The following is a 16,314-nucleotide window of genomic DNA, read 5'->3' as shown; positions in this document are numbered from 1 at the left end:
TTTTACAGCCGGTACTTCATAGTTCTGAAGAAGGATGGAGGATTGCGTCCCATTTTAGATCTGCGTCAGTTAAACCGCTCAATCATGTGACTGAAGTTCAAGATGCTCACTATCAAACAGGTCGTGTCTCAGATCAGGTCTGAGGACTGGTCTGTCACGATAGATCTAAAAGACGCATACTTCCATGTCTCCATCCTTCCCCAACACAGGAAGTTCCTGAGGTTTGCTTTTGGGGGCGAAGCATACCAATATCGAGTTCTTCCCTTCGGACTTGCACTCTCACCCCGCACTTTTACGAAGTGTGTGGATGCTGCCCTGGCTCCTCTGTGACTCCAGGGCATCCGCATACTGAATTATATCGACGATTGGTTGATTTTAGCTCAATCGGAGCATATGGTGGTTCGACATCGAGATTTCGTTCTCACTCACATGATAAAGTTGGGGTTGAGACTGAACGCCAAGAAAAGTGTGCTGTCTCCATTACAGAGAACCATTTATCTGGGCGTGGTGTGGGATTCGACCACGATGCAGGCACGTTTGTCTCCTGTTCGGATCGAGTCGATCCTCACGGCAGTCAAGAGAGTGAAAGAAGGCCTGTCACTCACTGTCAAGCAGTTTCAGAGACTGCTGGGTCTGATGGTAGCTGCGTCCAACGTGATACCTTTTGGCCTGCTGTACATGAGACCCCTACAGTGGTGGGTCAAGACCAAGGGGTTCTCCCCGAGGTGAAACCCGCTTCGCATGATCAAGGTCACGCGGCGATGCATTCATGCCTTAGACATGTGAAGGAAACCTTGGTTCTTGGCTCAGGGCCCGGTGCTGGGAGCTCCTTGTTGCCGTGTAACACTAGCGATGGACACGTCCCTCACCGGTTGGGGAGCGGTCATGAGTGGCCACCCTGCCCGCGGTCTGTGGAGAGATCCTTGTGTGGTCCCAGGGCAAACTCCTCTTGCTGAGAGCAGTGCATATTTCTGGGTATCTCAATATGGGAGCAGACATCCTGTTGAGGCAGGGGCCGAGGCCCGGGGAATGGATGCTTCACCCCGAGGTGGTGAAGCAGATATGGAGAGTTTTTGGCCAGGCTCAAGTAGACCTCTTTGTGACTCAGGAATGTCCCCTCTGGTTCTCTCTGACTCAACCAGCTCCTCTGGGACTGGATGCCATGGTACAGACTTGGCCGAGGCTTCGTCTGTACGCTTTTCCCCCAATCGCTCTGCTCCCGGGAGTTCTGGTGAGAGTGCGCCGGGATGGGGTCCGTCTGTTGCTAGTAGCCCCATTCTGGCCGGGCCGAGTATGGTTCTTGGACCTGATTTCTCTCCTTGACAGCTCTCCATGGGAGATTCCCGTCAGGACGGATCTCCTCTCACAGGCGGGAGGCACGATATTTCACCCTCGCCTGGAGCTGTGGAAGTTGTGGGTGTGGCCCCTGAGGGGGCACAGCTCATAGCTTCCGGTCTCTCAACCGAGGTTGTTGAGACCATCCTCCAATCCAGAGCTCCCTCTACGAGGAAACTGTATGCCCTGAAGTGGAAGCTTTTCACTTCATGGTGCGGAGACCGCCAGCTCGACCCAGTCAACTGCCTGGTTGGTACAGTTCTGGAGTTCCTGCAGGCCCGTTTCTCTGCAGAGTTGACCCACTCCACCCTAAAGGTCTACGTGGCGGCCATTGCGGCCTACCATGTCCCTCTTGGTGGCCAGTCAGTGGGAAAACACGTCCTAGTTACACGTTTCCTCCGCGGTGCGCTGAGGCTGAGGCCCCCAGTACGATCCATTGTTTCTCCGTGGGATTTGGCTGTGGTGTTAGAGGCTCTCTGTAAGGCTCCCTTCGAGCCCATTGAGGAGATATCTGATTGCCTCCTCACAATTAAGACTGCCTTCCTTCTGGCGATTACTTCTCTAAAGAGAGTTGGGGATCTACAGGCCCTCTCAGTGGCCCCTTCTTATCTTGACTTTGCGCCCGGCATGGCCAAAGTATTTCTCTACCCTCGGGTGGGGTATGTCCCTAAGGTTCCCTCTGTTACACCACAGCCTATCGTGCTACAGGCCTTCTGTCCTCCTCCCTTCAGGGAGCCATAGTGACATACTTCCAGTATCCCTGCGTGCGCTTGCTTCCCTCCTATAAGCTGATGCCGGTTCCACCGCACGTGCTTTTAAGCTTCCTGGTCGTTACGTCACCCCGCCCATGATGTCTCGCCCATCCATTGGACTGATTACACATGTGATTCAGAGCGTGGTCATGCTGAAGGCATTCCCCTAGCGTTTCGACGCAGTGTCTTATTCCCTTCGGGGAACCATGGTTACATGCGTAACCTGGAGACGTTTTTCTCTTTTTACTTAATTATAATTAGCACATAATTGTTCCTTTTACTGTCATATGCAATTATTAATTTCCTGTAAAACATTTAATCCTAACCCTAATTAATTAAATTAATAGAATAAAAATACATTAATAAAAATATTTAAAATATTTATTATTAACAATAATAATTATTATATTATATTATATTATATTATATTATATTATATTATAAAGTAATAATTATTCAAATTAATTACATCAAGATTTGCATAATGGTAGTAATTGCTTTTTTTTTTTTTTACAAACATTTATTTGGATGCATGATAATTACCTTTGAGAATAATTAATACAAACAATAAATACAAACAAATTCAAAAGTAAAACATCCCGATGCAGAATTTGTGGTCAAAATGGGCTTTATTTTCAAGAAAATAATGTCACAATACTGGTAATATTATAAATTAATAATTTTCTTTATGCAAAATGTAACTTATTTTTTCACTTTTGACCCAAGTACACATTGTTCCTGTCTTATGCAATTGCCAATTCCTTCTATAATGAGTAATTTTAATTATGTACAGACAGTATTGATTTTTACTCAGTTCTGTGTTGGTTGTTCACATATTTATGGCAGAAGCCCCTATAGCTGTGACGGGGCAAAGGGACTGATGCTGGATAAACATTAGTTGAAAGACTGCAGAAAGTTAACTTGAGAAAGTTAATAATTTATCAGTGGCTCTCTGATCCTGGTGAAATCCAGCTGGCTGAAGAGCTCTGAGTCTCATCAGTGGAAACATGTCAGACTCGCTGGTGTGTGTCAGTGATTATGAGCGTCAAGCTCAAAGACTTTTACCAAAGTCAGTGTTTGATTATTATTTCTCAGGAGCAGACGAGCAGCAAACTCTGCGTGATAATGTAGCAGCGTTTGCCAGGTATGTGACTGTTCATCATCATATAAACGCCATTTGTTTTGACAAGCTTTTATTACAGAGAAGACATGAAGAAAGGCATATACTGTAAGTGTGAATCTTTACAAAAACATGTTGGGTTGTACACTGTACAAAATGATTTTTTGAAGTTGTAAATAAAGCAAAGATTATGGAGTCTTTCTGTTTCAAAATTTCACATTTAATGCAATGTGTATTTTCAGCCTTTTGTAATTATTTGTGAAATTTACTAGCACTTTTTGAGTTAAAATTGTAAATCCTATACCAAAGCAAATCCTATACCAAATAGTTAGTATAGTTTACCTCAAAATCAAACGAAAAAAATAAATTATATTTTGCATTGCAAAAATAAAGTCTATTTCTAAAACCATTAAGATGTTTTGCAAAGTGAAATTATTTTCATTATAACTAAGCGCAGTTTCCTTCTAATGCATCTATTTGGTTTACTTTGGATCCCAGCGAAGATAATTATATGACAGTTCTATTACGAATGAAATCATGCATCTGACATTACGTGCAGCCAAACTGCTAATTTATTTATATATATATATATATATATATATATATATAAAGAAGTCTATGACATTTATAACCATCTAAAATTGGTGGTGTGTCTTACCGTAGTTAAAGATCTGGCCTTGTAACCCAATAACCCAAGAGTTGAAGGTTCAAAGCCCAGATGATCTGATTCCGTTGAACACGTAAGCGCATGTTTGTCCAGGCGTAAGACAAACATATTCTCAGCTGATCGGGAAAAGAAAGTGTCTGCTAAGTGAAAAACATAATGACAATACAAAATCATGAACAAAAGAACCAACTTGCAAATCTGATAGCAACAAATAAATCTTACAGGGGAGACTGGGGCTAGTTGTCACAGTCAAGATCTCGCAGGGTTTAATTCAAGCCAAATTTATTTAAAAAAAAATCTAAATCATGACATACTAAGTAATAATTATGAGATAAAAGAGATAGAAATGAGGACGTGGTTGAAATTATGACATAAAAAGTCAAAATTATGACATACTAAGTCATATATATGAAATAATAGAGATAAGAATGAGATCAAGGTTGAAATTGACATAACATGTCAAAATTATGAAATACTAAGTCATAACTATGAGACAAATGATCAAAATGACATTAAAGTCAAAATTATGACATAAAAAGTCAATTATTACAAAAAGTTAAATTATGACAAAAAGTCATACAATTATGACAAAATAATGGGAGTCATAATTGTGAGATAAAAAGTTAATATTATGACATGCTCAGTCATAACTATGAAAAAGAGATAAAAAATTAGACAAAAGTTGACATTACGACATGAAGACAAAATTATGAAAAAAAGTTGAAATTGACATACTAAGTCAGAATTATGAGATAAAAAGTTGTCATAATTATGATTATTGAAACTACTGTATGATGTATAAAGCCAAAATTATGACATACTAAGTCATAACTGTGACAAAAAGTAAAAAATTATGACACTTTTTAAAAAAAATATATCATGTTATATTTTTAATCTCATAATTAGGATTTTTCCAAAGAATGTTTTTTTTTTTCATATGTGGCAGACATTACTTACTGTTACTGTTATTACACACACACACACACACACACTGACTGTTAATGAATACATTCAATGGGGCATGTTGTCACACAATATGGGGAAATGTACTCACAATGAAAACCTGCAGTTTATTGACATTTCTTTATCAAATTGAGAAGAACACCTTTTCTTGAAATATGATCTCCTGATTTATAATTATCTATAAATCCTATTTAGAGTCACTATATATAAATAAATATGTGAGAGAAATTAAACAATGTTCAAATTTACCAAACAGGTAATAACAGAACTGAGTCAGCCTATCACAATGTTGACAGGAATTACACTTCTAAATGTTTTGACCTAATTTTAGTCTCTCTGGGTTGTGTGGGGTCAGTTACACCCAGTTATAATTATGTGCATTTACCTTGGCCTGGAGCGTTCGTGTGGGTGGGCAGACGGACCCTAGAGACCTAAACACGGCCTTACAGCAGTGTCAGCAGAGGCACTGTCCAGATGAATAATGCCACTGTATTAGTCATACATATATATTAGTCATATATGCATATTTATAAAATGTGTAAACAAGACGTCCTTCCAGGTTACAGACACGTGTTGTGAAAGTTAAGTGAACTGCGGTCAGATCTGATGAGTCACGAAATGAACACAAATATTAACACAAAATTGAGTGACCGTCAGGGCTGAAGTCATACGCCACACAACTCATGCAGGAAAAAACAAACATAAACATTTCATCTATTTATAAATATGGTTTCCACAAAAAGTAGCTAGCTGCAATTGTTTCTTAATTATTTTATTGAATATATTTAGCTGAAAATGCTTTAAACCACCTTTAATACAAATGCAGATTTTTTTTTTTAGTATAGAAACCAAACTTTGCAAATGATTGAGCCAAGACTATCAAAATATCCATCATTTAATTTTTTTAGGATTTTTTAGAAGAGTTTTTAAGAGATATAACATTAGACTCTGTTTCATGTATCAACAGGTTTTCATACCCACTATAATGGGACAACATGCCCCACTGTAGTTAAGGTCTCTTTTAGTCAAGACTTTAAGGTTTGTGTCTAAAAAAAAAAGACTATAATCAATTTATAAATAAACTCACCCACTCTCTTTATTAACAAAAAAAAAAAATTGACAACTAGCCCAGGTTGCATCTATATTTATTTATTATATGAAGTTGTTATTTCTTAAATATGAATTGTGACTCTGCTGTGACCTGCAGGTGGTGCATTTACCCTCGTGTGCTCAGAGACGTGTCCACAGTGGACATGTCCACCACAGTTCTGGGCCAGAGAGTCAGTATGCCCATCTGTGTGGCAGCTACTGCTATGCAGCGAATGGCGCATCCCGACGGCGAGACGGCCACTGCGAGAGGTCAGACACCATCAACTTACTCTGGAGCTACAAGCTTCACAGTGACTGCAATTACTATAACTGACCACATGGTGGCACCATTAGTCTTTCCGACATTCTACAGTATATCCTGCTCCCAATCACACTCAAACAACCCTTACAAAAATTGATCATTGTTACCATAGTATGAGCTAATATTCTATAGTTTCAGTGTGGCCGTAATATGGAAGTCCATATCTGACACATAAGAAAAAAAAAATACAGTCATAATTATAAAATAAAAAGTCGCAATTATTTCATATTAAGTCATAATTATGACATACTAATTCAATTATGAGATAAAAATAGAAATCATGACATGTCATAATTGTGATGTAATAAGTCATTATTATGAAATAAAATAAATAAAAATGAAATAAAAAGTCATAAAAAATGAGATAATGGTTGAAATTAATACATAAAAAGCCAAAGTTATTAACCACAAAGTCATAAATATGAGATAAGAGGTTGAAATTATGACACACTAAGTCATAATTATGAGACAAAACTGAGATAAAAGTATAATATTAGGTTATTCTTAGTTATACTGACATGTTAAAGTATGCAATATGTCATTTTCACCGCTAGAGGGCGCATATTCAAAATAAACAAAGAAACAAAGGCGTAGTTTGATGACATTGTGACTGAGTGTGGAATCATGGGAGTTGTGGTCTTCATCCCCACAGCCGAAGCAATCCGACGGGACTCGGGCAGAAATCATGTTCATGGATGAGCTAATTTATTAACGTAGTAGAATGAAGCAGGGTGAGGCTGGAAGCCGTCGACGCGAAACGAGGCCACTGAACGAGCGCGACACACGCCATTTTGTTTTTCATTAATTATGAGATAAAAAGTTGAAATTATGACATTAAGTATTGATAATGAGATAAAAAGTAAAAATGATGAAAAAAAATCATAATTATGAGATTAAAAAGTTGAAATTATAACTTACTAAGTCAATTATGAGATAAAAAAGTCAAAATGATAACACTTCCATCATGAAATAAAAAGTCAAAATTATGTCAGTCATTGAGATAATTAGTCAAAATTTTGACAATTAATACTTAATATTTCATCTCATAATTTTGACTTTTTAATCTATTAATTTATACTTTTTTTCATAATTTGACTTTTTTTAATCTCATATTTTTTAACATTTCATGACATATTTTGCATGTTTTTTTTTCTTTTGAGGCAGAAATGGGCTTCCATACTTCTGTACTACTGTCAGTAGTAGTGAATACAAAATTACCACAGTTTTACTGAAGTAAAAATTCTAGTACCTATGCAGAGCTTAGGCAGAAACGTATTAGCTTTGCACTTTGTGAGGGGTATATTATCTCAGAGCAGATCCCACACACTTTAGGTGACATTACCTCTGTTTGAAGGTTCGAACCCAAGACCATTCAGTATCTTGTAAGCCACACCACCCTTATGACAATCACCCTGCTGTTCTGACTTGTCCTCTGGTCTCTTCCCGTCCACAGCCTGCCTGTCCTGTGACACGGGGATGATGCTGAGCTCATGGGCCACCTCCACCATAGAGGAAGTAGCGGAGGCCGCACCGGGGGCCGTGCGCTGGATGCAGCTGTACATTTATAAAGACAGAGCGCTGACTCAGTCTCTGGTCAGGAGGGCTGAGAAGGCCGGGTATAAGGGTATCTTTGTCACAGTGGACACACCTTATCTTGGCAGGCGACGTGATGACGTGCGCAACCGATTTAAGCTGCCCTCTCATTTGAGGTAAACGCTGAGACAACCACACGTGACGTGCGTGCGTGCCAGCAGCATGCTTTACAGACATCGCTGGTTGCATTTGTAAACTCACAAACACAGTGTGAATTGTTCATCTGATCTGAAATCAGAATATACATAGAGTAATCTGATCTGAATCAACAACTGGTGATTTCAGTGCAACTTCAGCAGCAGCATGTGACAGGCAGGACGTATTATTATGTTGTCACACTGTCGCTTTTTCTGTCGCCCTGGAGGTTTTCTATGACTTTTGCACCAACGATTCATAATTATATGGTCAGATCTATAATTACATATTCCAATTTTGCGCCATAGCAACTGCATATCACTGGAAACCACCCGGAATAGCTTATCAACTGCATAGCAACACCCTATCATCCACTCATTACACTTTAGCAACTGCATAGGAATGCTCTAACAAACACTGAAAACATCCTAGTAACTGCATTGCAACATGATGCATAGCAGCATGCTGTGGCAACATGTATAGATGATAGTATAGTTTAACAATCAACAAGTGGTGAGTTCATTGCAAATTTTACAGCATTATATTAGAGCCAGGACACATTGTTACAATTAATCCCCAAAGCGACTCCTTTGCAACCACATAATCCAATGACTCAGAATGCTTGGAAACCAAATATTAACACCCTAGCAGCCATTTAGAACTCCCTGGCAACTGCAAAGCAATGCCCTGTCATGCATTTAAAAATTATATTGTCACTCAGATCTACAACTTTTACTTCAAAGCTCTGGCGACCACTCAGAGCACCCTGGCAACTGCATAGAAACACCTAAGCAACCACAAAACGTTCTAACAGCGACTCAGAATGTTTAGAAACCACATAGCAACACCCTGACAACTGCTCAAAACTCCCTAGCAACTGCATAGCAATGTCCTGTCATGCATTTAGAAATTAACCTGTCAGATCTACAACTTTAATCACCTTAGCAACTGCATATCAAAGCCCTGGAAACCACTCAGAGCACCCTGCAAACTGCATAGCAACACCCTAGCAACCACACAACGTTCTAACAGCACCTCAGAACATTTAGAAACCACATAGCAACACCCTGGCAACCACTTAACTACCTAGCAACTGCATAACAATGCCCTGGCATGCATTTAGAAATTATATTGTCAGATCTGCAACTACAATCACCTTAGCAACTGCATATCAAAGCCCTGGCAACCACTCAGAGCACCCTGGAAACTGCATAGCAACACCTTAGCAACCACATAACGTTCTAACAGCAACTCAGAATGCTTAGAAACCACATAACAACACCCTGGCAACCACTTAGAACTTAGCAACCACATAACGTTCTAACAGCAACTCAGAACATTTAGAAACCACATAGCAACACACTGGCAACCACTTAACTACCTAGCAACTGCATAACAATGCCCTGGCATTCATTTAGAAATTGTATTGTCAGATTTGCAACTTTAATCACCTTAGCAACTGCATATCAAAGCCCTGGCAACCACTCAGAGCACCCTGGAAACTGCATAGCAACACCTTAGCAACCACATAACATTCTAACAGCAACTCAGAATGCTTAGAACCCGCATAGCAACACCCTGGCAACCACTCAACTACCTAGCAACTGCATAGCAATGTCCTGTCATGCATTTAGAAATTATATTGTCAGATCTGCAACTTTACTCATCTTAGAATCTACAAACCAACTCCCTGGCAACCACTCAGAACACGCAACTGCATCCCAACACCGTAGCAACCACATAATGCGCTAACAGACTCTAGATGCTTTAATTCTTACTTTTAATACTATAAAGGTGTAAATAATTGCAATATCTACAATAAAGTAGCATCTTCATTTACACCTTTCTAGTCAAACAGATGCTGCATTGTAAACATTAGTTTTGATTTAATTCACGTAAAAAAAAAAACCCTCACAAGAACTATAAAGAAAATTCGATCATATCAACTCCTTTTACAATTCTTGTGAGGTTTCTTCATAAACAAAACCTCAGTTTTCTCACCCTCATGGACAGATTATTTTACACGTTTGTCGTCCCTTGAAAACCAAAGCGCTCTCTGAGGAGCTTTATGTATTTATGGAAACAGAAATCTCTCTCTCTAACCGGGGAAGTGTACAGTAGATCACTCCGCTCATGGGGATTAATACTCTCCGCTTTAGCTCCGTCAACACTCGCTATATTATGTTTTTTATATGGGGAAACATTCAGATATCAGCAGTTCTACAGATACGCCAGCAGCAGCCCACTATAAAAATGCCCTCATGAAAGTAAAGCCTTCCTGCTCTGGATCCCACGAGGTGAATTATGGCAATTAGAAATCCAAAAAAGCATCACGGCCTCACCGTATATTTCAGCACAACTGCCTCCGTTTCCATCAGCAGTGACACAACATGAACTTCATCTCAACCCTCCCGGAGACTTTCGCTCGGCCCCACAAATCAAAGCGCAGCAGCGGCAACAAGGTGCCATTGAGCGTGAGCTCTGGTGTTTGGATAAAACCCCGGCTCAGTTTTCATACACTGACCAAAAACAACACTCACAGGACTAATTCCATTTTGCACTCTGGTTTTTTTTCCCCCAGGATGGCCAATTTCGAGACCCCTGATTTAGCGTTCTCCTCAAAAGAAGGTTACGGGGAGGACAGCGGCCTGTCGGTGTATGTAACTCAGGCCATAGATGCCACAGTGAAGTGGGACGACATCGCCTGGCTGAAGAGAATGACCTCGCTGCCTGTGGTGGTCAAAGGAGTTTTGACAGGTGAGCCATCCTGTCGTGTTTGGTGATTGGAGGAGCTGGCATGTCATGTGTGGTTGTGTCCGAAAGCGGTGATTCACAGGCAGAAAACTGGATTCAGACAGGATTCAAATGCGGCATAACAACAGAAATAACCAAACAAAGATTTAGTGAAAATATAAAATAAAAAATAATAAAAAAAAAAAAATATAATAATAATAATAATAATAAAAAAATAAAATAAATAAAAAAAAATAAAAATAAAAAATAAAATTAAATAAAATTAAATTAAATTAAATAAAAAACATTAAAAAAAAAATACTGCACTTACATCATCTGTGATTGTATCTGAAAGCTGTCCAAACTTTCCAGGCAAAAAACTGGATTCAGACAGACTTACAATGCATCATGACATCATGTGTAAAGATCTAAAACTAATTAAAGTGAGGTTTAGAGACAGTCAAACAAAGATTTAGTGGCAATGTTTATTTTTAAATAAAATTAAATAAAATATAAAAGATACTATTACTACTAAGTTTTATTGTTATAGCGCCTTTCCAAAACTCAAGGTCACTTTATAACGTTAAATAAAAATATAATTTGTTTAATAGACAAATAACTAAGTATATATAATAAAGTCAATATAATAAAATAAAATAAAATATAGAATTTAATAATAATAATAATAATTGTATAGCGCCTTTCCAAAACCCACGGTCACTAATAAAGTAAATATGATAAAATATAATATGAATAAAATAAAATACAAATATAAACAAATATACAAAAACATAAAATATAATAAAATAAAAACAAATATAAATTATATATAATATAAATAAAACTATAACTAAATAAACTCAGTAAATAACTAAATAAAACTAAAACTAAAATATAAAATAAAATAAAACTAAATAAAAAATCAGTTGAATTAAGAGATGTGTATGAATAAATGTACACATTTTTAAACCACTCCATCAGACACCATTTCTATTCTTTCCACAAACCGCCAAACTGCACGCACAGGACTGTGGGATATCTTGGCCATTGAAGGATACATTTGTTCTGTCTGTAAAAAGGGGCCAAATAAATGCATGTCATGTAAACATTATATATTTAAAATGTGAAGACCTACACTAGTACACTAGCTGACCTCAAAGCCAATAGACATGAAATAAAGCCACACAAGTCCAGTTTGGATTTCATTAAGTCTGTAATGTCTTCTCTTGCCTGCACCCTTAAAATAAAGGTTTTATGGAGATTAAAATCATTCTTGATGTTGCGTTATAGGTTTTTAAGATCAGTTTATTAATTTATGGATTATTTAATGCAACAGTACAGATGTTTTCTAAAGAACTTCAGAATAAAAGTTCTAACTTTTTGGTTCTAACTCGAACCTTTATTTTTAAGAGTGTGGAATGCTCACCGTCACTGGTACAGAACGACCTATTTGCATAATCTAATCAAAACAAAGCGGCCGGTCGACCCCGTCTGTCAGCGAGGGGCCGCTAATTAAAGATAATGTGTCATTTATCTCCCGGGAGGAAAAAGCAGTCATACTGTGAGCGCTGAGGTTATCTCAGAAACGTCTAGAAGCTTTACTGCTGTTATTGTGTCTTCAGATAAACTTTTATCTTCTCTTTGGCTCTGGAAATAGCACATTTTGTAAATAAAAGAGTGAACACACACACACACACACACACACACACAAAGTCTTTTTATTTCAGCACAGACCAAAGGATTTAAATATGTTCCCTGACAAACTCAGAAATGTATGTTGAGGGGGGAAAAAGTAATTGGGGAACGCCATTAGTTATTTTAGCTCATGTGTGGAACATAATTTTCCTTGAAAAGTGCATCCTTTCCTGTTGGCCTCGGCTGAAAGGGAAACACTATTTAATCATTTTCGGGATTTTTCCGAACAGAACAGACTTGGAGAAATTAAATTACACTATGTAAAGCTCATTTTTCACATTTTCTGAAGCTGCTTTCCTGTGCAAATGTCGGCATTGTGATTATTTTTATGAGCAAGTCTTTTAAACGCAATAGTAACAGAAATGCTTGCAACAAAGGAATAGTTCATCCAAAATTGAAAATCTGCTTACAATTTACTCACCCTCAGTCCATCCCAGATGTAGATGAGTTTGTTTCTTCATCAGATTTGGAGAAATGTAGCATTGCATCAGTGTCTCAGCAATGGATGCTCTGCAGTGAATGGGTGCCGTCAGAATGAGAGTCCAAACAGCTGATAAAAACATCACAATAATCCACAAGTAATCTACACCACTCCAGTCCATCAGTTAACATCTGGAGAAGACAAAAGCTGAAACAAATCCAGCATTAAGACTTTTTTAACTTCAAACAGTTGCTTCATAATCCATAATCCATAATAACGCTTCCTCCAGTGGAAAAGTCATCTGGTCTGAATCAGGAGAGAAATCTGCACAGATCAAGCACCGTTTACAAGCCAAAATAGTCCAAAATTAGTTTCAGCTTTTGTCTTCTCCAGATGTTAACTGATGGACTGGAGTGGTGTGGATTACTTGTGGATTATTGTGATGTTTTTATCAGTTGTTTGGACTCTCATTCTGACGGCACCCATTCACTGCAGAGCATCCACTGGTGAGCAAGTGATGCAATGCTACATTTCTCCAAATCTGATGAAGAAACAAACTCATCCTAATCTTGGATGGCCTGAGGGTGAGCACATTTTCAGCCAATTTTAATCCTTGGGTGAACTAGTCCTTTAAATACAGATAAAGACAGCACACCATAATTGCAATGTAACATAATTTCCTCCATGCAAAAGATTTTGGCTCCAAATTGTAGAATGAGAAAAGGCAAAACTGCTTCAGAAGTACCGCAGTAATTAATGTTCTGCTCATGGTGAATCTTGCCATTTTAGCTGAAGATGCCAAAGAAGCTCTGAAGTATGGGGTGGATGGAATACTTGTGTCAAACCACGGAGCAAGACAGCTTGATGGAGTTCCAGCCACCGTAAGTGTCTGTTGAAGAAATGAGGCATTATTGTTCTCCAGAGACCTCCAACCCACAAGTCCTCTTTGCAATCTATCCTCTGCGGCCTGTAAATTGCATCTTTGATAGTGTGAAATACGGTCCCTGGTTTACCAAAGTGGACGCCAAACAAAGGTTTGGATGCAACCGCAAGTTTTATGAGCGCATAGTGGTCTCCAAAACTGAAGAACATCAACTGAGCGTGGAGAGCTTTCTGAATATAGATGCAGAGATGGTGTATCTGCTCCAGGTCTTCCAACACTTGCGTTTTATCTTATGATCTCTAATTAGTGCTGATGATGATTTATTGAAGCTCTATCCTTCTAGAACTTTCTGTGATAACCAGTTATGGTGACACAATATTCTGTAACACAAGAAGCTTGATACTGAAAATACACTAGTTTGGAATAACGGTTTTTCATGTTTTTGAAAGAAGCCTTTTCTGCTCGCCACGGCTGCATTTATTTGATCAAAAATACAGTAAAAACAGTGAAATATTATTACAATTTAAAATAACTGTTTCCTCTGTTAATATACAGTAAAATGTAATTTATTTCTGTGATCAAAGCTGAATTTTCAGCATCATTACATTACATTAGTCTTCAGTGTCACATGATCTTCAGAAATCAGTATAATATGCTGATTTGCTGCTCAAGAAAAATTTCTCATTATTATTAATGTTGAAAAGAGTTTTACTGCTAAATATTGTTGTGGAAACTGTGGTACATTTTATTTTTCTGGATTCTTTGATTAATAAACAATTCAAAAGAACAGCATTTATTTGAAATAGAAATCCTTTGTAACATTATAAGTGTCCTCACTGTCATTTTTGATACATTTAATGCGTCCTTGCTAAATAAAAGTATTCATTTTTACTTTTAATCCTACCCCACACTTTTGAATGGTAGTTTTCACCAAAATATTTGGCAGCACAACTGTTTTCAACATTGCTAATAATCAGAAATGTTTTTAAGCAGCAAATCAGCATATTAGAATGATTTCTGAAGGATCACGTAACACTGAAGACTGGAGTAATGATGCTGAAAATTCAGCTTTGAATCACAGGAATAAATTACATTTTACAATATATTCACATAGAAAACAGTTATTTGAAATTCAAATAATTTGTCACTGTTTTTACTGTATTTTTGATCAAATGGTGAGCAGAAGAGACATTTTTAAAATTTTAAATATACCAAACTAGTGTATAACTGAGAATGAAAGAGCCTTTAAGCAATAACATACAGTAATGTGATGGTGTATATCGGTGCAGATTGACGCTCTGCCTGAGGTCGTGGAGGCTGTAGAAGGAAAGGTGGAAGTCTTCATGGACGGAGGGGTCCGTAAGGGCACAGATGTGCTGAAGGCTCTGGCTCTGGGAGCGAAGGCTGTGTTTGTAGGGAGACCCGTCCTGTGGGCACTCGCCTGCGAGGTAAAACACAGTAAATATTGAATTACTGGACATGCATGTTAGTTCTTAATGTCTTACCGGACATCAAACTTTCTGTCTGTAGGGTGACAAAGGAGTCAGTAATGTTCTCCAGTTACTGTGCGAGGAACTTCACCTTGCATTGGCACTTACAGGTAGCTCGGTTTAAGCATTACTATGTACATGTGTGATCAAAAAAAAAAAAAAATAAATAAATAAATATTTTTCATAACAACAAAAAAAGTAGAAACGGTATTAAAATACTATATATCAAAAGGTTACATAAAATCCTGGTAGTTTGGTTTGAGCATTAGTATATGCATGGATGATCAGAATAAAATAAAATTATTATATAAATTATTTGAACTGATTTAAAGTAAAACAGAATTTGTAATTCAAAAAAGAATTACAATAATAAGTAGAAACAGTACTGAACTACATAAAATACTATATCAAATATTTAAAAAATACTACTTAAAAAAAGTTACATAAATGCAGATTAACCAGTGTGTTTGATATTGTTTTTCTGTATGTTGTCTTCTGGCAGGATGTCGCTCACTGAAGGAAGTCAATAGATCCCTTTTGAGAAGATCTGAACTCATTTCAAGGTTTTAATGAGCAGAAATGTTGCATGCTGGGGGATTTCATGTATGTCAGTGACTGGACCGACTTGTGTATTTCAAATGAACCCAGAGGATTTGGGCACGACAGATTTAGCATCATGAATAAAACATTTGTGTAAGTCATTCGTGTAAAAGTTTGAATAAATGCATCAAAAGCATGTGGTTTGTACAGACGTACTGAGCCTGACAGCAGTAATCCTTCCTGTTTACTGGAAGCAGGCAATGTTTAGTAACCCAAACCAGTTTTGTGACTCTTCCAGTTTTCTTCACTGTCCGGACACTGGGAACAAAACGAAGAGGATATTTAAAGGCATATTTCAACTAAATATGAACCAGGGTTATTATAGTTAACTAAAACCTTAACTTAAAAAAAACAAAACAAAAACATTTTTGTCACTTGAAATAAAATAAAATACTGAAAAAACCATAAACTTGTTTTATATTAAAACAAACAAACAAAAAAAAAAACCAGCATATTAAAAAAATAAAATAAATAATAATAATAATAATAAAAATAAAATAAAAAATTTGTCAAAAA

General features: G+C 37.5%; 1 protein-coding gene across 1 annotated transcript; it reads left to right on the top strand.

Annotated features, from left to right (window-relative positions):
* The first annotated feature begins 3,048 nt into the window (after positions 1-3,048).
* On the top strand, positions 3,049-16,108 carry LOC107707804 (hydroxyacid oxidase (glycolate oxidase) 1). The gene is made up of 8 exons (XM_016511897.1): positions 3,049-3,231; positions 6,045-6,196; positions 7,702-7,957; positions 10,558-10,733; positions 13,615-13,706; positions 14,998-15,156; positions 15,239-15,308; positions 15,701-16,108. Exons 1-8 carry the CDS (start codon positions 3,095-3,097, stop codon positions 15,766-15,768), a joined length of 1,110 nt encoding a protein of 369 aa, XP_016367383.1. The 5' UTR covers positions 3,049-3,094; the 3' UTR covers positions 15,769-16,108.
* Positions 16,109-16,314: the final 206 nt, after the last annotated feature.

This window comes from Sinocyclocheilus rhinocerous, unplaced genomic scaffold (assembly GCF_001515625.1).
Source record: "Sinocyclocheilus rhinocerous isolate Xijiao unplaced genomic scaffold, SAMN03320098_v1.1 scaffold805, whole genome shotgun sequence".
Taxonomy (NCBI): Eukaryota; Metazoa; Chordata; class Actinopteri; order Cypriniformes; family Cyprinidae; genus Sinocyclocheilus; species Sinocyclocheilus rhinocerous.
This window is presented reverse-complemented; position numbering and strand designations above follow the sequence as displayed.